A 23,665-nucleotide genomic window follows, 5' to 3' on the forward strand; every position below is an offset into this window, starting at 1 on the left:
CCGTACGGTAGGGGCTATAGCCCATGGTCGAAAATGATGAAAAACGAGGTTAACATTTTTTTTTCAAAATTAAAAAAAACGATGGACTATAACCCATGTTTTGTTTTTTTTTCATTTTTTTCAAATCCTCAAAAATAATGAAAAACGGCGTGCTATAGTATGCCGTACGGTAGGGGCTATAGCCCATGGTCGAAAATGATGAAAAACGAGGTTATTTTTTTTTTTCAAAATTTCAAAAAACGATGGACTATAACCCATGTGTTTTTTTTTCTTAATTTTTTTCAAATCCTCAAAAATAATGAAAAACGGCGTGCTATAGTATGCCGTACGGTAGGGGCTATAGCCCATGGTCGAAAATGATGAAAAACGAGGTTAACATTCTTTTTCAATTTTTCAAAAAACGATGGACTATAACCCATGTTTTTTTTTTTTTTCAAATCCTCAAAAATGATGAAAAACAGCGTGCTATAGTATGCCGTACGGTAGGGGCTATAGCCCATGGTCGAAAATGATGAAAAACGAGGTTAACATTTTTTTTCAAATTTTCAAAAAACGATGGACTATAACCCATGTTTTTTTTTTTTTTTTTTTTTTTTTTCAAATCCTCAAAAATAATGAAAAACGGCGTGCTATAGTATGCCGTACGGTAGGGGCTATAGCCCATGGTCGAAAATGATGAAAAACGAGGTTAACATTTTTTTTCAAAAAACGATGGACTATAACCCATGTTTTTTTTTTTTTCATTTTTTTCAAATCCTCAAAAATAATGAAAAACGGCTTGCTATAGTATGCCGTATGGTAGGGGCTATATCCCATTGTCAAAAATGATGAAAAACAAGGTTAATTTTTCTTCAAAATTTCAAAAAACGATGGGCTATAACCCATGTTTTAGCCGAGCGTCTAAGAATGGGATAAAATACGTCTAAAAATAGACGTCTAAAACACGTCTAAAAATTGACGTGTTTTAGACGTCTATTTTTAGACGTTTTTCGACGTTTTTTATCCCATTTTTAGATGCACGTCTAATAGCCGGCTATTGCTCAGTGGGATGGTAAAAATGATGAAAAAATAGGATTAAAAAAAAATCTAAAATTCAAAAAACGATGGGCTATAACCCATGTTTTTTTTCCATTCTTTTCAAATCCTCAAAGATGATGAAAAACGGCATGCTACAGTATGCCGTACGATATGGGCTATTAGACGAGCGTCTAAAAATGGGATAAAAAACGTCTAAAAATAGACGTCTAAAACACGTCTAAAATTGGACGTGTTTTAGACGTCTATTCTTAGACGTTTTTCAGACGTTTTTTATCCCATTTTTAGACGCACGTCTAATAGCCGGCTATTGCTCAGTGGGATGGTAAAAAATTATGAAAAACGAGGATTTAAAAAAAAATAAAAAAATAAAAAAACGATGGGCTATAACCCATCGTTTTTTTTTCTTTCATTCTTTTCAAATCCTCAAAAATGATGAAAAACGGCGTGCCACAGTATGCCGTATGATATGGGCTATTAGACGAGCGTCTAAAAATGGGATAAAAAACGTCTAAAATTTTACGTCTAAAACACTACAAATAGACGTGTTTTAGACGTCTATTTTTCTACGTCTATTTTTCTACGTTTTTTATCCCATTTTTAGACGCACGTCTAATAGCCGGCTATTGCTCAGTGGGATGGTCAAAAATGATGAAAAACGAGGATTCAAAAAAGATTCAAAAATAGGCTACAACCCATGTTTTTTTTTTTTTCTTTTTTTTCAAATCCTCAAAAATGATGAAGAACGGCATGTTATAGTATGCCGTACGGTATGGGCCATAAATAAATAAACCATGTAAATACAACAAATTGAGTAGAGCACTGCAGGGACTTGAACCCTGTTCTGGTAAACCAGGAGTACCACACCAGTGCCTTAGTTTGTTTTGTTGTAATTTACAGGGCCATTATTTTCATCTCAAATCCACAAATCATGAAAAACGTCATGCAGTCCGAAACCATGGACTATACGTAGTATACCTTTTTTGTGATTAATCTTTTTTTCAAATCCTCCAAAATCACACCTGTGTGAAGTAAGTGCTGCAACTCTGTTGGGTTGCACCACGGCATACTATAGAGTGTCAACTCTGTTGGGTTGCACCACGGCATACTATAGAGTGTCAACTCTGTTGGGTTGCACCACGGCATACTATAGAGTGTCAACTCTGTTGTGTTGCACCACTGCATACTATAGAGTGTCAACTCTGTTGGGTTGCACCACGGCATACTATAGAGTGTCAACTCTGTTGGGATGCACCACGGCATACTATAGAGTGTCAACTCTGTTGGGTTGCACCACGGCATACTATAGAGTGTCAACTCTGTTGGGTTGCACCACGGCATACTATAGAGCTTCAACTCTGTTGGGTTGCACCACGGCATACTATAGAGCGTCAACTCTGTTGGGTAGCACCACTGCATACTATAGAGCGTCAACTCTGTTGGGTAGCACCACTGCATACTATAGAGCTTCAACTCTGTTGGGTTGCACCACTGCATACTATAGAGCGTCAACTCTGTTGGGTTGCACCACTGCATACTATAGAGCGTCAACTCTGTTGGGATGCACCACGGCATACTATAGAGCAGGGGTCCTCAACTAGAAATGATAAAGGTCCACAAATATTTTTTTGAATAAGACAGAGGTCCGGTCCCATGCGCGGCGTCCATCGGAGAGCGGGGCTCTATGCCCGTTTAGTATGGTCAAGCCAAGCTTATACAAATCAGATCGCCTTCCACCCAACCAATAATGGGGTGCAGAGTGCAGGCCCGGAGTGGAACTCCAAATCAGGCCGGGAGTTATACGCCCTGGCAGGCCACACTGCGCGCGCGCACAGCGCGCGCCAGAATTTTGGGGGCCCTTGGGGGACATTTTGGGGGGCTTTGCAGCAATTTCACATGAGAAATGTACCATCTGATGTTATTTATATTATTAACTTAAAAAAACAAAAACAAAAAAATATATATATATATTTTTTTGTGTGGTCCGCAAAAAGGTGGTCCGCGGTCCGGTCGCGGACCGCGGTCCGCCAGTTGAGTACCCCTGCTATAGAGTGTCAACTCCGTTGGGTTGCACCACGGCATACTATAGAGCGTCGCAGTCCCGCCCCCTCGAGAGACCCGGAAAATAAATCCCTGTTCATTTTCCTCATAGACTTTTCAGAAAAGAGGTTTACGCCACGGACAAAGACAACTCTTGTTGTGACAAATCATGACAATAAACAATGTTTTGGGCCAAACAAATAATTAGGAAAAAAAACGTTTTTCTTCTTTGTAATCATTTGTTTGGTCCAAGATATTGTGTTTGTTGTCATGACTCGGCTTCGTACGACACTTAAATACTTTTTGAAATGTCTATGGGAAAAATGCATTGGGATTCATTTCCTGGGCCTGGCATCGTCATGAAAGGGGGCGGGACTGCGACGCTCTATAGTATGCCGTCCGAGACCATGGACGGTCATTTTTTTAATGTTCCCCTCAGAAGTGATTCTAGGGTTAATGTAATTAATGTAGTAAATACATAAATGAAAATTGGATTTATTTATTACATTAACGATATGAACGAAATAATGAATATTAAATGAAAAAAGTTGCAATCAAAGATTTGGAACTCAAAAGTTACAATAGGAGGCAGGGCGTTTAAGTCCCGGGCACCTTCTCCCCGCATCCGTCCTCGGGGGTGACACGCTCTGCACAGTCAAGACTAGATTAAAAACCTCTATGACAAAAGTAAAAAGGGTGAGAAGAGAACCCCTCCACCCAACCCCTCAGCGTGGTCACGCCGCCAGGACGAGTTAATTGCACAACCAAACACTGTTGTATATTGTGTACACGTATTTTATAGAGAAAAGGTTTTATAATGTGAAGGGAGTTTAATTGTGTTTAAGTGCTTTGCATATTATATGAAATGTCTTGTCGTAGTTTACCGTTTTGCCTCATTCTATAACCCACTGAGTATTTACTTTAATAAAGATTGTTATACATGTAAAACCCTTGTCTGTGGTCCTTCCAGGTGACATGACTACAGTTTGTAATAAATATAGTAAACCCAGTCATTTATTTTATTTTTTAGACTTAGTTTTCGTATAGAAATGTTTAGGCATTTTGAGCAAAGATCCCGGGAGGAGAGAGAGATACAATTCAGATACAAAAGTCAGGAATACAAAAGTGAGGCAAGAGGAGACACATGGGTAGGGATGGAGCTCGTTAATTTCTATTGATAACAATCAGGCTTATCGAGCCCACTATCGAGCAATTTATTATTTTGTGGAAAGACGGGAGACAATAAAATCTGAACAGAACCAGTATCTTAAAATAATCCAAATCTACAAAATAACTAGTAAAGTGTCCAAATAATAGAATATAAAAGTACAATATATTGTCCACAGTATACTTCTGTGGACAATAGTCCACTGTGGACGATAGTTTATTTGTTTGTGTCTCAAAAAGTACCAACACATTTCTCATATTGTTGTCCTTTTAGAGTCACAATAAACAACCAACAGTCCTTCTAACAACACTAATGTTTAAACAATAACAGAGTTAATGTGTTGGCTAAAAAACCATGCGGTTCTCAAACAAACCTTACCTTCCAGCAGCTATGACCCAAACACTGCTATGCACCGCGTGCGGCTCCATTTTAAATCATACTGTATCCGGGTCTAGACCGTTGGTCATTGGTCCGTCAGAGTGAATGGATCACAGCTGTGTGGATTTACAGACAGACAGACAGACAGACAGACAGATAGATCCCTGGTACAACAACATAGTATTCAGAAGGGGGTCCCTGGTACAACAGTGTTCAGATGGGGTCCCTGGTACTAACATAGTATTCAGATGGGGGTCCCTGGTACAACATTATGTTCAGATGGGGGTCCATGGGACAACATCATGTTCAGATGGGGGTCCCTGATATTAATTTGGGGGTCCTTGAACTCCTTGACATGAAAAGCTTTGAGATGTATTGTTTTTCAGCACCCATAATAATTAATCTTCAGACACATGCAGTGTCTGCTGGTGAACACTAGATGCAAAAGCAAAACCTTGGTTTTCCAGTCTGTGCAGAAGAAAACAAAATACAGTATTAAAGTGTCCGTGTGTGTGTGTGTGTGTGTGTCAAGATAATGGTCACATTTAGTGTTTTTTATTTGTCCCTCATTTTGTGACATGCGGTGACATACTGTGCTGCAGGTTCCTCTCCTAACCTAACCTTCTAACAGAATGCATTGTTTGTCATTGTCATCTAGTTCCTTAAAATGTGGGATCAACAACTAAAATTTCCTAAAATATTCTGCTCTTATATTATCATATTTATTGCAGGAAGTGAGTCTCAGTCTCCACCTCAGCTGAGGTACAATGACCACAGCCTCTCTGTTCTGGAGGTAGATAGGACTTCTTGTGTGGTCCTTTCTCTATGGCCAGACTGTGGTCACTCACTCTGTATTTGGTCAAGATCTGTCTTTGCTTTTTATCTTTGACCGAAAACAGATACTCAGACAGTTTATATTCATGTTTTAGGGCCAGATAACAATTACGTTTGTTTTGAGTTTTGGTTTGATTAGCCCAATGTTCCAGATATGTGTCTTATATTAGTTTACTAATTTGGTTGACTCTAATTAGTGTTTGTGAAGCAGTGCTGGTCTGAGGTTGATGGTTGTGAAGCAGTGCTGGTCTGAGGTTGAGGCTCTCTCTCTCTCTCTCTCCCTCTCCCTCTCTCTTTCTCTCCCCCTATTTTTACGGCTCTATAGCAGTGATTTTTCATTTCAAGGGCCGCTGCAGTTTGACCTGAATTAGTCTACAGACCCCCATAAAGGGCCCCTACAGTTTGACCTGAATTAGTCTACAGACCCCCATAAAGGGCCCCTACAGTTTGACCTGAATTAGTCTACAGACCCCATAAAGGGCCCCTGCAGTTTGACCTGAATTAGTCTACAGACCCCATAAAGGGCCCCTACAGTTTGACCTGAATTAGTCTACAGACCCCATAAAGGGCCCCTGCAGTTTGACCTGAATTAGTCTACAGACCCCCATAAAGGGCCCCTGCAGTTTGACCTGAATTAGTCTACGGACCCCCATAAAGGGCCCCTGCAGTTTGACCTGAATTAGTCTACAGACCCCATAAAGGGCCCCTGCAGTTTGACCTGAATTAGTCTACAGACCCCCATAAAGGGCCCCTACAGTTTGACCTGAATTAGTCTACAGACCCCCATAAAGGGCCCCTGCAGTTTGACCTGAATTAGTCTACAGACCCCCATAAAGGGCCCCTGCAGTTTGACCTGAATTAGTCTACGGACCCCCATAAAGGGCCCCTGCAGTTTGACCTGAATTAGTCTACAGACCCCATAAAGGGCCCCTGCAGTTTGACCTGAATTAGTCTACAGACCCCCATAAAGGGCCCCTACAGTTTGACCTGAATTAGTCTACAGACCCCCATAAAGGGCCCCTGCAGTTTGACCTGAATTAGTCTACAGACCCCATAAAGGGCCCCTGCAGTTTGACCTGAATTAGTCTACGGACCCCCATAAAGGGCCCCTGCAGTTTTACCTGAATTAGTCTACAGACCCCCATAAAGGGCCCCTGCAGTTTGACCTGAATTAGTCTACAGACCCCCATAAAGGGCCCCTGCAGTTTGACCTGAATTAGTCTACAGACCCCCATAAAGGGCCCCTGCAGTTTGACCTGAATTAGTCTACAGACCCCCATTTAATGGCATTTCTATCTCTGGGACCACCACATTTATATTGTAAAATCAAACTTAATTTAACTCTGAGTGTGTATAGGGTCCATTTGGTAACATTTGTACACTCTGTGAGTTACAGACCCCATAAGGGTCCATTTGGATCATAACTATATATGATTTAGCTCAAGGACCTCAAGGACCACCGGTGGCCCCCGGACCACAGGTGACGTGGGAGGAGTGCAGTTCAGGAAGTGACCTCACCTAATTGTCATTCCATTGGCGATGGTTCCATAAAAGTTGAAATAGGTGTCATTTATCTTGCCATAACTCCCTGTGTGGAAACCCCCCCCCCCCCCCCGCCAGCCCCCACTGTAGTCCCAGTAAACCCAGGGTAACAGAACCCCCTCCCCCCACCCCCACTGTACTGCCCTGCAGTAAACCCAGAGTAACAGAAACACCCCCCGCCCGGCCCCGCTGTACTGCAGTCTGCAGCCCTGCACGCACACGCACACGCACGCGCACGCGCACGCACACGCACACGCACACGCACACGCACACGCACACGCACACACACACACACACACACACACACACACACACACACACACACACACACACACACACTCACAGACACAGGCCCTCATTTATCAATCGAGTGTAAAATCTGCCACAGATTCGAGTGCAGGTTTCGTAGTACACCCACGTCGCCACGGCATTTATAAAGTGATCGCAAACAGCTGATCCTTCCTTAATTTTGTTCTCACGTTAATAAATGTCACGGCTGAATTTGATCTGGCACGCCCTAAGAAATCAAGCCTCGCCCTCGTTTTTGCGACATGAACAACGGCAATACGTTTCCTGAAACCATGGTTACATGAAAAAATAGGTTTCTCCCGTGCCTTGCTGCTCGCCTCACCCCCCTCTCTCATACACACGCACAGCACGCACACGCAACTTGCAAGCCCAACTAACTGGTGTGTTGTTAAACAAATAAAGAACGAACACCTGCATGAATTAAATAAAGCGTGCGTGCGGGGGTGAGGCGGGCAGCAAGGGAAGCGAAGCGAGAGGAGAAACAGACAACTAAATAAAGTTGTAGGCCTACCCTGTGACAGGGTAGGCCTACAACTTTATTTAATTCATGCAGGGTCCCTGTCTGTTTCCCTCTCACCTCGCTTGCCTTGCTGTCATGCACGCACGCACCTACATGACACATTAAATAAAGCTGTCTGTTTCTCCTCTCGCTTCGCTTCCCCCTCACCCCCGCACGCACGCACATATCGCTATTTGCAACTTTAACTGTGTGTTGTTAGTTGTATATTAAATTATTAAAGTATTTTTAATTGAATATACAACAAGATATATTAGTGAACGAAAACCTGAACCTGTGAACCATAATTAAATAACAAATAGGCACACACACGCTGCTGTTTTGCAGGTTCTCCTCCTGTCCTGTCTGTCTGTCTGTCTGTCTGTCTGTCTGTCTCTCTCTATCACAGTGGTCCGTCCGTGACCAACTGACCATGCACGTTCCGACCTTCGCCAGTCTATTTAGATTGCCTCGCAGTCGTTAGTCACTGTTATATGAATGTGCAGCCAAAACCATAGCCTCATGTGGCTGGTGCATGGGCTGGCTGGGTAATATACCTATATCTCCGATGCAGTTCCCACTTGCGCTGGGAGCCTGGCACGGTACATTTGGCATTCGAGCGACGCGTCGGGTTTATTATATTGCACATACCGTAAGAAAGACATCGGCCTTCATGCTGTAGATTAGGCTACAGTAGGCTATACCTGCACGTTGGGACTCTCCGCAGCTGAGCTGCAGCAGCTGCTGCACTATACTCTCCAACGTCCCGTCATGGAAATATTTCAGCACAGACAGCCCAAATCCTCGCATGTATGCGCTCATGCAAAACACTGTTTAAATGGCTTAAGCATCTCTTGCAACATTGTTTTTAATTGCGCGATTTTATCTCCTACTAATTTCATATGACACATGTATTCCTTAACATTTTTATTTATTTATTTTTTACATGTAGCCCATATACATTATACATACCTTTTATATAAACATTTTAGGAGTGAATACATATATGTTTTAATGCCTGTGACAGCCTCTCAGCAGTTCAGACAAGGCTGCTCCGCTTGTGTAAAACAGAAAAACAGCGTACGCCAGCTCGCGACCAGACGTGACTATTTGTCCTACTCAAGTTCAATTTCAAGCTTTGCCGGAAATGTTAAATGCCGAAAATGTCGGTAATTTCGGCGTGCGCCCATATTTTGGCGTACGCACGGTTGATAAATGAGGGCCACAGTGTGTCTGTCTGCCTGTCTGTCCGTCATCAGAAAATAGCAGATGTACAAGCTCGCAGCGCGGCATAACCAATAAAGTGTTTAAAATGATTTTCTGAATTAACTACTTTTACTGGGAACCCCGTGGAAGTGACCCCCCCCCCCCAACTAAGGACCCCTGGGGGTCCCCGGACCCCACTCTGACAAGCAGTACGTACTGGTACCGATTGTGATGCTACTTTTACTGGGGACCCCCTGGAAGTGACCCCCCCCCCCCCCCACCGGTTGCAAAACAATAATTGCCATGAATAAATCAATTAAAACGTTTAAGAAGTAGAGAAAATAGCAGACGTACAAGCTCACAACACGACACGACGCGAATGACATTTTAAACGGAACACTGTCCCCTCCCCTCCCAGTGAGCTGTGGCGTCCCACAAGGAAGCATACTAGGGCCTTTACTGTTCCTAATATATGTTAACGACATGACTTCAGCTTGTGACTGCAACTTGTTCCTGTTCGCAGATGACTCAGCACTGCTGGTCTCGGACAGGAACAAACTGCAGGTTGAAAAGACCCTCAGCTCTGAACTCGGTAGAATCTGCACCTGGCTCGCTGATAACAAACTATCCTTACACCTGGGAAAAACTGAATCCATCCTCTTCGGATCAAATAGTAATCTCAGCAAGGCAGATGGCTTCTTGGTTAGAGTGGGTGACAATATTATCACACGAAAAGATGAAATTACCTACCTAGGTTCCATCCTGGAGGCCAATCTTTCCGGTGATAAGATGGCCACCAACGTAATCAAAAAAGTCAATCAAAGATTCCTTTACAGGATCTCCTCACTGGTCAGCAAAAACACCTTGAAGACCTTAACAGGAGCCCTCGTACAAGGTTTCTTTGACTATGCATCCACCTCTTGGTACCACAGCACCTCAAAGGCCCTTAAAACAAGGCTCCAGACCTCCCAAAACAAACTGGTCAGGCTCCTACTTGGCCTCACCCCCCGAACCCACCTCACCCCTGCCCACTTTGACAGGCTGGGATGGCTTAGGGTCGACGACAGAGTACAGCATCTTGCAATGGGTCTGGTCCACAAGATTCGATACACCACCAAGATACCCATGTACCTGTCTAAATACTTCCTTAATGTAAACGAAGTCCACACCCACAACACCAGAGGGAGTGCAACAAACCATGTACAACCCAGATTCGGCACAAACAAGGGACTAAATTATTTTCGCTCCTATGCCACCAAAATGTGGAACGCCCTACCAACAGTCATTAAGACATGTGAATCCCTTGACTCCTTCAAAACCGCTCTCAAAGGGCACCTACGGATGGCTGCAATTCGAAACTGGCCTCTGTAAAATCTGAATCCCCCCCCCCCACCCCATTTCCCCTCACTGTATATGTATCTTTTCCCTTTTTGCTTCCTATATGATGAATTCCTGTTCTGTTCTTTAGCTACATAGAAGTGTCTATTTGTATGTCTCTAAATGTTTTGATGAATTGAACAATGTGGACCCTGTTGTAAACAAGTGTAATGCTTAATTGGGTCGTCCACTCACAGTTAACAGTCTTTGTATTGAGTTTGTGCTTAAAATGTACTGTAAATTCTACAAACTGTTAATAAATATTTCAATCAATCAATAAAAAAAAACATTCTGAAATCAGTTACACCAGTTTCATGCAAGGTGGACAGTACCATGGACGGCCGCTAGGGGGAGCCATGGTACAGTGTAATACAGTGGAACAGCTATAGAGCGTTTTTTGATTGATTGATTGATTGATTAACAGTTTGCAGAATAACTACAGTACATTTCAAGCACAACTCAATACAAAGACTGTTAACTGTGAGTGGACGACACCATAAACATAAAGCATTACTCTTGTAAACTGGTCAGGCTCCTACTTGGCCTCACCCCCCGAACCCACCTCACCCCTGCCCACTTTGACAGGCTGGGATGGCTTAGGGTCGACGACAGAGTACAGCATCTTGCAATGGGTCTGGTCCACAAGATTCGATACACCACCAAGATACCCATGTACCTGTCTAAATACTTCCTTAATGTAAACGAAGTCCACACCCACAACACCAGAGGGAGTGCAACAAACCATGTACAACCCAGATTCGGCACAAACAAGGGACTAAATTATTTTCGCTCCTATGCCACCAAAATGTGGAACGCCCTACCAACAGTCATTAAGACATGTGAATCCCTTGACTCCTTCAAAACCGCTCTCAAAGGGCACCTACGGATGGCTGCAATTCGAAACTGGCCTCTGTAAAATCTGAATCCCCCCCACCCCCCCACCCCCCCACCCCATTTTCCCTCAATGTATATTGTATCTTTTCCCTTTTTTGCTTCCCATATGATGAATTCCTGTTCTGTTCTTTACCTACAGAGAAATGTCTATTTGTATGTCTCTAAATGTTTGTATGTCTTTAAATGTCTTGATGAATTGAACAATGTGGACCCTGTTGTAAACAAGTGTAATGCTTAATTGGGTCGTCCACTCACAGTTGACAGTCTTTGTATTGAGTTTGTGCTTAAAATGTACTGTAAATTCTACAAACTGTTAATAAAGATTTCAATCAATCAATCAATTGTTTACAAGAGGGCCCACCTTGTTCAATTCATCAAAACAATTAGAGACACGAATATACACAAATATACAGTCAAAACAGGAAATCATCATAGGAGGTAAAAAGGGAAAAGAAACATACAGTGAGGGGTGTGTTATGCGGGTGTACCCGGGTGCGTTGTTGAATCTCGGGCAATGTGAATCATGGCCAGCAGGGGGACCAGCCAACCGGATTCGGAAACGGTTCGAAAGAAACGGACTCGGTCCGTCTCAGTGTGAATCCCCTATTTAAGAGCGCCTTTGAAGGAGTCTAGGGATTCACATTTATAACGACTGTTAGTACCGCCCTACCAACAGTCGTAAAGGAATGTGGATCTTCGTGGCATTGGAGAACGAACTTAACTCAAACTTAACCCCCCTTGTTTGAGCCAAATCTGGGTCGCGATGTTTAAGTCTCACTTGTTTCGTCATTTCATAGTTTTACATCTTAATATCAAACCCTGACCAATGAGCTGTGGCCAAACTGCCATGTGACAACACCATGACCAATGAGCTGTGGCCAAACTGCCATGTGACAACACCATGTCCAATGAGCTGTGGCCAAACTGCCATGTGACAACACTTTGAATAATAAATAAATAAATAAATACACGACAACAGAACCACGACAGACTTTCAACAATCCGTTTATTAAATTCACAGTTTATCATTTAGGCACTGAGCAATGAATCCACTTAACCATTTACAGTAATGTTTTATCATTTAGGCACTGAGCAATGAATCCAGAGTCATTTACAGTAACATGTTTTATCATTTAGGCACCGAGCAATGAATCCACAGAGCCATTTACAGTAACATGTTTTATCATTTAGGCACCGAGCAATGAATCCACAGAGCCATTTACAGTAACATGTTTTATCATTTAGGCACTGAGCAATGAATCCACAGAGCCATTTACAGTAACATGTTTTATCATTTAGGCACTGAGCCATTTACAGTAATATGTTTTATCATTTAGGCACTGAGCAATGAATCCACTGAGCTATTTACAGTAACATGTTTTAGAACACCACAAAGTTGGTACGGTGACTTTAAAATAAAATACACCATGAATTAAAATACACCATGAAATAAAATACACCTTTGGCCCAGCCTGTAACCGGAACATCTGTTCATAGGCCTACAGTAAAAATCACACCTGTGTGAAGTGAGGGGCGCTCTTATCATCGTACATCATCTCATCCCGACCAATCACAATCTGCGTCCCCACCTTCGTCATCAGTGTGTGTGTGTGTGTGTTTACACAAACACTTTAACCCATTCAGGCCTGACGTCGACATTTAAAATAATGTTTTCTAAATTCTGACCATTTTCTGAAATACCTCATGTTTCTGTATCAGTGGTCTCAATATTTAATGTCAAAAACCCCAAAAATGATATCTAATATGCCTCCGTCCCCCCATCTGAAAATATGTTCTTCCAGCAAAGATTTGAGTTCACTCTGTAAGTCTAGTAATATATCTTCAAAGATTTGAGGCACCTTTTCACGATTTAAAAAAAATAGCAGACCTACAAGTTCAGACGTTGAGAGCCAGGTCTATGCCATAGAGAGCAAGCTCCCTGTGGTGATGACTGGTTCAAACACAGAGGGTCTAGTTAACTAGTGTTAACTAGTGATAACTAGTTTTAACTAGGAGCAGTAACTAGGCAGGCTGTGCTACTAGATTGGTTGAGACGGTTGTGAGTTTGTTGATCTGCTATTTTGAAACACATTTGAAGGAGATGAAGAAAAACAAAGTAAAAAATCTCCAAATTCATTGAGTTATAAATCTACATATTCATACATTAATGAGGTATAAATCTACATATTCATAAATTAACCTGAGATGAGGTATAAATCTCCATATTCCTACATCTACATATTCATACATTAATGAGGTATAAATCAACATATTGTGTGGGGTTGCCATGGCAACCAATTGGCTGAGGCAGAGGCTGGGAACGGTACCGGTGAAGCTGAGTGGACTTTAGGCTCATTAGGTCCATTAGGTCCACTGGCAGAGCCTGACCAGAGGCTTTTTGTGGCAGACACTGCACTCCCAGTGGGGGGAATGGGGGACAGGGACGCCTTGGGGCAGCGGTGGCGGAACAGTTTGCGGAGCGGTCTTGATATCGGAAGGTCGCTAGTTCGTATCCCCGGACCGGCACGTTAAAATTACCACCGCTGAAGTGCCCTTACAAGGCATTGAACCCCTACCATGAAATGTTCTATGAGCAGGGCCAGGCTGTAAACAAGTTCTTGAGCTTAGTCCAGTTACCCTGAGTAAACATAGTACCTTTCCTTTCCTTAGTCCAGTTACCCTGGGTAAACATAGTACCTTTCCTTTCCTGTGTCAACATTAGAAGTCAGTGGGGCGAAGAGTTCTCAAGTTACGTGGATTACACACGTGCACACACAGAGACATAGACGTGCGTACACACGTGCACACACACAGAGACGTAGACGTGCGTACACACACACACAGAGACGTAGACGTGCGTACACACATGCACACACACAGAGACGTAGATGTGCGTACACATGTGCACACACACAGACACGTGGTGCATTTATTATAGGATATATATTTGTTTCCTTGGATTGGAGAAACAATTCTACTGGAACAAAATATGTTCAGCTGGAGGTCAGGGGTCAAACACTATCAATCTGAGGTCAGAGGTCAAACCATCAATCTGAGGTCAGAGGTCAAACCATCAATCTGAGGTCAGAGGTCAAACCCTATCAATCTGAGGTCAGGGGTCAAACCCTATCAATCTGAGGTCAGAGGTCAAACCCTATCAATCTGAGGTGAGAGGTCAACCATCAATCTGAGGTCAGGGGTCAAACCCTATCAATCTGAGGTCAAGGGTCAAACCCTATCAATCTGGGGTCAGAGGTCAAACCCTATCAATCTGAGGTCAGAGGTCAAACCTTATCAATGTGGAGGTCGGAGGTCAAACCCTATCTTGGGGTCTTTGCAGATCAAGGTTTGATTGACAGATTGCCACTGTGCTTCTTATATACATCATCAGTGTGATGTCACCATGATGTCATGATGAGTCACTCATGACCAACTATGGAGTCCATGATGTCAGGCGTACTGGCGACGGTGGTAACAATGACAACCTGGACTCACTCAGACATGTGGAGTAACCATGGCGACCTGACGTGACCCTCGCTCACATCGAGACTATCTCTGCTCACACAGAAACACTGAGGAGCCACGCTCCAACCTGAACCCAACGCAGAGGGGTTCAGTGGACGTCGTCTGGAAGGTGTGCAGGTGGGTCAGAGTGTCCTCTGAGGACACGTCATAGAAGGACAGAGTCCCAGCGGGACGGTCCACATACACTGCTACTCTGTAGACCCCGTCCTCCCTGTCCTCACGGTCAGCATCCACTGCTGCACTGATGGAGCGTCTAGAGGGACCGACAGGGAGGACAGTCTTCTCACTATTGTGCATGACATAGTAACTGTGACCAACACACTGCAGACTCCATGACATGCCATTCTCTCCAAGCCCACAGTCATAACGACCTCCTTTCCTGCTGATTGCTCTGTCAGTCCCTGCTATATGAACCTCTCCACTGCACTCTACCTCAGAGTAGCAGCGTTCGCTCACACTCTCTGCACTCAGAACCTGACGATATCCATCAAACCTCTCTCGGTGATCAGGATACTGATGACTCTGTCCCTCCACCCATGTGACCTTCCTGTTGTCCTCAGACAGAGTGAGGACACAGTGTGCTGTGTTTGTGTCCAGTGAGAGACGCTGGAAATCTGATGAGAAAACACACAGTAACCATTAAGCACATCATTCACTGACACACACACACACACACACACACACACACAGACACACACACACACACACACACACACACACACACACACACACACACACACACACACACACACACACACACACACACACACACACACACACACACACACACACACACACACACACACACAGGCCTGAACTATTGTCTATATTCATACATTCATGAATCCACTTGCTGACCGGCTGTCACTATTGGGCTTTCTTTTTCATTAACATCCTACGGCGGGCAAAATGGTCGAACATGTCAAACTTTCCTTATTTTTTCATGATTCTGAATACATTCCAGACATCAGTTTTGCACAAAAAACACTCCTTGGGCTAAAAACAGCCATAGACGTCATGGTGTTGTTTGCGGGCACCCTACACTTTGTCTTTCTTGTATCTGTATTGTACTGTGTTTTTGTATGGACGTAGTGTTGGGTGCCTGCACATATGCACACATGGCATCAACGCATGGTGTTGTGTGCACCCCCCCCCCCCCAGAAGCAAAGATTTGAGATAAAATGTTCACTGTAATAATTAATATTCAAAAATTTGAATATTGAAATTTGATTTAAAAGAAATAGCAGACCTACAAGCTCATAGCGAGGCACTCGGTGCCACACTATGAGCGTGTAGGTCTGCTAAATTGCTAAAGTATAACATAATGCTTTGAAACACCAAAAGGGGTTCCCACCCAGAATGGGTTAAAACATAATTGACATCTTTGCCTGCCATAGGATGTTAATGGTCACAAGAAACCCCTATAAAAAAGCCCAATACTTTCAGCCGGTCAGCAAGTGGATTCATGAATGTATGTATATATACAATATTTTAGGCCAATAAAAAAAGACTATATGCCAAATTTCCCACTCGTCAACCTCGACTGCCGGACTACTAAAGTTACCAAAACAAGCTAGTTGTAGTTGTCTGCAACGTGTCACTAAGGAGTATGAAATCCTTGTTTGACCAACACACACACGCCTGAAGATGCACTGTGTGCGCGCCAGACTGCGTGCTTGACAAACTACAATGTGAAAGCAAACCCAGCCAACAATGTTACAATTAAACGCCTGCAATTTACTAAACTAAACTATAGAGTAGGTGTTAAAAAAACTCTGTATAAGATGTCAATAGTAAGAGATACTCACGTCCTTTAATGAGATGAGGATTGAACCGATCTTCTCCACCATGTTTCACTCTGTAGGAAGTAGAACAACAATGCATCAATGTCTGACTGCCTAACACAACGTCTCCACTAGCTGACACTACAGTGTTTCACTCTGTAGGAAGTAGAACAACAATGCATCAATCAGCACATGTCTGAAACATGTAAAATAGTGGTGATGCCCCACAAACATTACCCACACATAGTAAAGGGTTCTGCTGTAAATCGGGCCCTACAACAGGGTCTACTCACTTGAGATTCTCCAGCCCAGCAGAGAGCAGCATCTTCATTCCTGACTCATTCACCATGTTGAGACTCACGTCCAATTCTCTCAGCTGGAGGGAGGGATTAGAAGTTAGAGCTGAGGCCAGAACTTCACAGCATCTCTCTGTCAAGAAGCAGTTCTCCAGTCTAAATGAAGAATACAACCAGATGAGAGAGAGAGAGAGAGAAAGAGAGAGAGAGAGAGAGAGAGAGAGGCACGCATTGCATGTGAATCATTGCATGTAAATCACATTCAATGTGAATCACGTGAGCTAATTGTATTTCGAGTCAAAGGGAGGGTGATCCAATTCTGAGAATAAAATAGTCTGGGTTTTTATATATACATGTTTACTGCAGCTTTTTTCTTTATTCAGTCGAACTTTGTCTAATAATACCCCTCTGTTGCTTTCACTTGTAGTTGGTACTTCCCAACGCTGGCCATGCGAGGCTACAGTTTCTCATTGTACCTCCTATGTGTCAATCATTGTGATTGGCCTATCCACACACTGGGCGTGTGCAGCACACACACACACACACACACACACACACACACACACACACACACACACACACACACACACACACACACACACACACACACACACACACACACAGGCTAGTCTGTCTCAGTCCCTCATATCTCTGGACACTTTCTTCATACTGTGCAAGCACAGAAACGCTATTGGCCCATTTTGGACTGAGGTCGATTAAAGAAAAAGGCTTCTAAACATTTTTCTGAAAAACCCATGTTCCTATGTGTCAGTGGTGCTCAAACTTTTTCATGTCAAGGACCCCCAGAATTCTCTCTATTGGGCCACGGACCCCCATCTGAAAATATGTAGTTCCCCAGAAGCAAATATTTTAGTTAAAAATGTTCGCTCTGAAATATATATTCAATGATTTGCTCCACATTTTAACCATTTTTCAAAAATAGCAGACCTACAAGCTCGTAGCGCGCCACTTGGTGGCACGCTATGAGCTTGTAGATATGTTATTTTTCAATAGCTAAATTATAACATAATGTTTAACCCATTTAGGCCTGACGTCGAAATAAAAAAAAGTCTTCTGAAAGAACATATATTCAAAGATTTGTTTTGCATTTTCACGATTTTTCAAAAATAGCAGACCTACAAGCTCGTAGCGCTATTAACCTCATCCACACTCTTCAAATACTACCACCATCATAACTACATTATAATGACTTACTATAACAGAATGTATCCACATCACAATAAAAAATGTTAAATGAATCTGACCTGAGAGTCTCCAGACAACAGTTTGGGCTCTTCAGTGCAGCACAGATGAGATCCAGTCCAGAATCCTTCAAGCCGTTTCCACTCAGGTACAGTTCTCTCAAATGGGACGGATTGGAGCTGAGAGCTGAAGCCACAACTTCAACGTGTTCCTCTCCGAGGTCACAGTCAACAAGTCTGTAATTACAGATTAAATGTAAAATCAGAGATGATTAAAACTGTCAAGGAGGTTCCCTGTGGTGCTGTCTGAAATGTGTGTGTGTGTTTGGATACTTTTCTAACTAAGCAAATAGCGGCAGTGAGTACCACATTTAATTTAAATGTGCTCATAACTTTCCACTGTTGTCATTTGATTGTAATACAAACATTAAATAATTAAAACGATCCCAATTCGCTGCTGTTGTTCCACAAAGCAGACATTGGGAGCGACCACGACCTCGTCCTGATGTCTTTCCGCCTACGCTTGAAAAAGATCAAAAGCTCCAAGTGCACCAGAATGAAGTTTGATCTGGACAAACTACGAGACCCCGAGGTGGCAGAAGCCTTCAAGGCAATGATAGGAGGGAGGTTTGCACCACTGCTCATCCTAGGCTCAGAAGGAATTGATGTCAATAGTATGACGACCACGATGAACACAGTCATAACCGAAACTGCCACTGAGATCCTTGGCAAACTCCGCCCAAAGAAGAAACCTTGGTTCACCAATGAACTGCTAGAGCTATGTGACAAGCGAAGAGCTCTGAAGAAGAGTAAGAACACACCTGAAGGATCTGATGCTTATAGAGAAAGCAACAAGAGCATCAAGAAAGGCATGCAGTCAGCAAAACTGAATTGGATTGAGGGAAAGTGCCAATAAATTGAAGACAGCCTGAATGCCAACAACAACACCAAGAAGGCATATGAAATTGTTAAGGAGCTAACAAAACCAAAACAGACCAGAGTCTCTGCAATCCAGAGCAAGACCGGTGAATGTCTAACGGAAGAACAGAACATCTTGGAAAGGTGGACAGAATACTGCTCTGACCTCTACAACCACACGGCAACTGGAGATCCAACAGTCCTGACATGTCCTCAATCCACGGAGGAAGAAGACAAGCTCCCCATCCTCCGTGAAGAAGTTGAGGCAGCAGTCCGAGCACTGAAAAAAGGAAAAACAGCCGGACTGGATAACATCACAGCAGAGCTTGTACAAGCAGGAGGAGAATCCATGATCGACACCCTCACCATCCTGTGCAACAAAATCTGGCAGAGTGGTGAATGGCCTACATCAGGGGTACTCAACTGGCGGACCGCATTCCGCGACCGGACCGCGGACCACCTCTTTGCGGACCACCCCCAAAAAACTTTTTTTAAAGTTAATAATATAAATAACATCAGATGGTACATTTCTCATGTGAAATTGCTGCAAAGGCCCCCAAAATGTCCCCCAAGGGCCTCCAAAATTCTGCCGCGCGCTATGCGCGCGCGCAGTGTGGCCTGCCAGGGCGTATAACTCCCGGCCTGATTTGGAGTTCCACTCCGGGCCTGCACTCTGCACCCCATTATTGGTTGGGTGGAAGGGGATCTGATTTGTATGATTTGTATAAGCTTGGCTTGACCATACTAAACGGGCATAGAGCCCCGCTCTCCGAAGGACGCCGCGCATGGGACCGGACCTCGGTCTTATTCAAAAAAAAATTGTGGACCTTCATCATTTCTAGTTGAGGACCCCTGGCCTACATCATGGACACAGTCACTCATCATCACACTTCCGAAAAAAGGCAATCTTCAACTGTGCCAAAACTACCGCACCATCAGTCTCATCAGCCATCCCAGCAAAGTCCTTCTGAAAATAATACTGAATAGGTTAAAACCTCAAGCTGAACTGATCATAGCGGAAGAACAGGCTGGATTTAGGGCAGGGCGGAGCACCACAGAACAGATCTTCAACTTGAGGATTATCTGCGAGAGATATCTGCCCATTTGGAAAGACAAAAACATCAGTCTGAAATCAAAGGTGAGATTACTGCGCTCACTCGTCATGTCAATCCTTCTCTATGCTTGTGAAACTTGGACTCTTACAGCTGAGCTACAGAAGAGAATACAGAGTATGGAAATGAGATGCTACAGAAGACTCATGGGTATCTCCTACACCCAACATCAACATGTCACAAACGAGGAAGTACGGCAAAAGATCAGCCAAGCCATCGGCCCACATGATGACCTTCTGACCACTGTCATAAAGCGTAAACTGAGGCGGTACGGACACATCACCAGATCCTCAGGCCTTGCAAAGACCATCCTGCAAGGCACCGTACGAGGTGGCAGGAGAAGAGGGAGACAGAAGAAAAGATGGGAAGATAACATCGGAGAATGGACACACTTGAAACTCAGCGAGGCAATGAGAGCTGCTGACGACAGAGGGATGGAGAGAGCTGGTCAACAGATCGTCTGTGGTGCCCCAACGACCCTCCGGGGTTACGGGATAGGTGAGGTGTTCCACTCTATGGCAGTGAAGTGAAGAAATGTTCTGTCAACAGATGAACAGTCTGTATGGCCGCATGCCATGGCAAAATCACCCTGATATCACTAAATATACTAAACACAAATCACACTTGAATTGGATTGCAATACTAATATATATATAAATATGAAGTGAGGGTCTCTCTCTCTCTCTCTCTCTCTCTCTTTGAATGAATGAATGAAGTATATAGTGATCTAACATGTTAACATTCACACTACTAACCTGGCTGTTGTGCAGTTCTTCACAGCTGGGATCAGTCTCCGTCGCCCCTCCTGTGATGCGTTGTATAGCTGCAGGTCCAACTCCTCCAGAACCTCCTCTGACATCAGCAGCATGGAGGCCAGAGCTGAACACTGGGGCCCAGTGAGTTCCTTCCCTGAGCTGTTCTCTGACTCCAGGTACTGTTGGATCCCCCGACTGACTGACGGGTCGTTCATCTCCATCAGACAGTGGAAGATGTTGACACATCTGTCAGGAGAGGTACGGCGATCATTCATCTCCTTCAGGTTGTCGATGACTCTCTGGATCTCCTCTGGACTGTTCTCTGTCTGACCCAGCAGGCCTCCTAACAGAATCTGGTTGGACTGCAGTGAGAGACCATGAAGGAAGCGGACAAAGAGGTCCAGTTGTCCACTGTCACTCTGCAGGGTTTTCTTTATAGCAGCCTTCAGGAAGTCAGACAGGGAACGGTCACTGTTGAAACGGCGGTCTCCCAGGAATGTCTTCAGGACCTCCGTGTTCTTCTGAGTGAAACAGTGGGACAAGTAGACTGCAGCCAGAAACTCCTGGATGCTCAGATGAACAAAGCAGTAGACCGTTTTGTGGTAGAACAAACCGTCTCCTTTAAAGAACTTTGTGCAAAAGCCCAAGTTCTTCAAGTCCACATCAAGACCACACGCCTTCAGGTCCTCCTCATAGAAAATGATGTTGCCTTTGACGAGTTGGTGAAACGCCAGCTTGCCCAGCTTCAGAAGAACTTCCCCTGCATACTTTATGAGCTTCCCTCTGTCTGCCTCGCCTAGTGCAGGATTCTCCCGCTGTATCTCACCCATCAGGAAGTGGCAGTACAGCTCAACCAGGGTTTTGGGCAGCCTGAATGTCGTCCCCATGTTCTTCACCAAGTTCTTCACAACGGTAGCAAGGATCCAACAGAAGACTGGGATTTCACACATGGTGAGGAGGATCTTTGATTCTTTGATCTGTGAGAGGATTGATCTGGCCTGGGTCTCATCACTGAACGTCTTCTCGAAGAACTCCTTCTTCTGGTCATCTCTGATGAACCCTCTGACTTCTGTCATCCTGTTTACAAACTCCTTAGGGATCTGATTGGCTGCTACAGGTCGCGAGGTTATCCAGATGCGAGCAGAGGGGAGGAGCTCTCCCTTGATGAGGTTTAGAAGGAGATCTTCCACTGGGTAAGAGTCGTTGATATTCATGAGGCCAATTTTTGTGCTGAAATCAAACTTGAATTTCTTTTCATCATAACCATCCAGAACAAACATGACTTTGAAGGGGCTGTTGCTGTAGTCTCCTGACTTCTGCACTTCAGTGAAGATAAGATTAAGAACGTCTTCCTCGATACATCTGGTTTCCTTGATGCAGCTGTGAATTAGCTGTGCTAAAGTAAAGTTCTGTCCCTTGAGCATATTTAACTGGCGGAACTTGAGCGGGAACACGAGGTGTGGGTCTTGGGGGAAACATTTCTTGGCCCAGTCGAACATAAATTTGTGTACGAGGATCGTTTTCCCAATTCCTGCACAGCCAACGGTCAGCACTGTTCTTTTGATTAGTCCAGAAAGGTCTTTGAACATCTGACCCAGTTGGATTTCGTCTCTTGCCTTCTTCATCTCCATCTGTCTGACCTCATGATGGCTGTGGATGTCTGTTCTTTCGATGTCTACATTGTAGAGCGGAGCGAAGACGTTTTCAAACACGACCTCAGACTGTGTGCCCAAATCTACACTCAGATATGTGCTTTTCATGTTGCGTTGAAGCTGCTCTTCATAGTCAGTGATGTGACGATATCCTGGTGTTCTCTTCAACAGACCTGTAGCGAACAAAGCAATTCTATGTTTAACAACCTTGTCTCTCGACGTGCGCACGCACGCACACACACACACACACACACACACACACACACACACACACACACACACACACACACACACACACACACACCTCTCAGTTTGGCAGCTCTGTGTCGTCTTTTCTTCTCTTCTTCTGTCAAAGCTGAAATGTGAGACATTGATTGGTCAGTGAGATGTGAGACAGTGATTGGTCAGTGAGATGTGAGACAGTGATTGGTCAGTGAGATGTGAGACAGTGATTGGTCAGTGAGATGTGAGACAGTGATTGGGCAGTGAGATGTGAGACAGTGATTGGTCAGTGAGGAGACACTATAGGATCATTCTCGTCTTCACATAATGACACAGAGATGGATGGATTTATATCAATATAGATTGTAAATAAATATAGTTAAAAATAAATTAAATACTCACAGACACGAGGTTGCTTGTTCCAGATTAAAGTTGCCAGTGCTACTGCGTACATGGAGACAGTAACAATAAGCCCTGGTCTGCCTCTGACTGTTGGTCCTTTAGGAGCTGAAAGACAGAAATATAAAACATAAATAGAAAAGAAAATATCATTTTTTAATTCCCCTGCGAATGCTTCCTAGCAAAACAGGAAGTGAACAGATCGCCTTCCGGGTTGCAACATTTAGCTCCACCCCCCTCATAGAGTTGTGGGAGGAGTTTCAAGACAATCCAACAAACCGGAAGTAGGAATCATAGTTTTATGAAATTGGAAGTCCGTACGGTGAGCCACCAGGTTTGGGACCTTTAGCATGCTGCAAACTGGAGTTATGGCTGTTTAAAGCCCAGCCAATAGGATTCAATAATGATAGTCCCCCTAGCAACCCCCTCAAGGACCCCTGGGGGTCCCCGGACCGCACCTTGATAACCACTGGCATGGCTGGCAAATGGGAGGAGACATGTGTAGGCAGTAGGGCTATGTA

General features: G+C 44.0%; 2 protein-coding genes across 3 annotated transcripts in view; one reads left to right on the forward strand and one right to left on the reverse strand.

Moving 5' to 3' along the window:
• b4galt1l (DP-Gal:betaGlcNAc beta 1,4- galactosyltransferase, polypeptide 1, like) overlaps window positions 1-23,665 on the forward strand; it is a 390,521-nt gene that overhangs the window by 97,798 nt on the left and 269,058 nt on the right. The window lies entirely within an intron of this gene.
• Window positions 14,604-23,248, reverse strand: LOC310873539 (NLR family CARD domain-containing protein 3-like). 2 transcript variants are annotated; one of them, XM_083785988.1, is made up of 7 exons: window positions 23,148-23,248; window positions 22,828-22,878; window positions 20,872-22,696; window positions 18,150-18,323; window positions 16,882-17,040; window positions 16,613-16,662; window positions 14,604-15,418 (listed from the first exon to the last, which is right to left on the reverse strand). In XM_083785988.1, the coding sequence occupies exons 1-7, from the start codon at window positions 23,197-23,199 to the stop codon at window positions 14,829-14,831; spliced, it is 2,901 nt and encodes a 966-aa protein (XP_083642114.1). In that variant the 5' UTR covers window positions 23,200-23,248; the 3' UTR covers window positions 14,604-14,828. The 2 variants fall into 2 exon arrangements, with proteins under 2 accessions (XP_083642114.1, XP_083642113.1); XM_083785987.1 differs by having other exon boundaries at window positions 14,605-15,418; window positions 20,863-22,696; window positions 23,154-23,248.

This window comes from Protomyctophum parallelum, assembly GCF_964188405.1.
Source record: "Protomyctophum parallelum genome assembly, chromosome: 16".
Lineage (NCBI taxonomy): Eukaryota > Metazoa > Chordata > Actinopteri > Myctophiformes > Myctophidae > Protomyctophum > Protomyctophum parallelum.

Excerpts from the sequence above, each read along its gene's own strand:
- LOC310873539 (XM_083785987.1), bottom strand. The coding sequence starts at position 23,199 with ATGTACGCAGTAGCACTGGCAACTTTAATCTGGAACAAGCAACCTC. Across the intron at positions 22,879-23,153 it reads AATCTGGAACAAGCAACCTC|CTTTGACAGAAGAAGAGAAG; the intron begins GTGTCTGTGAGT and ends CTCACATTTCAG. Across the intron at positions 15,419-16,612 it reads TCCTCATCTCATTAAAGGAC|ATTTCCAGCGTCTCTCACTG; the intron begins GTGAGTATCTCT and ends TTTTCTCATCAG.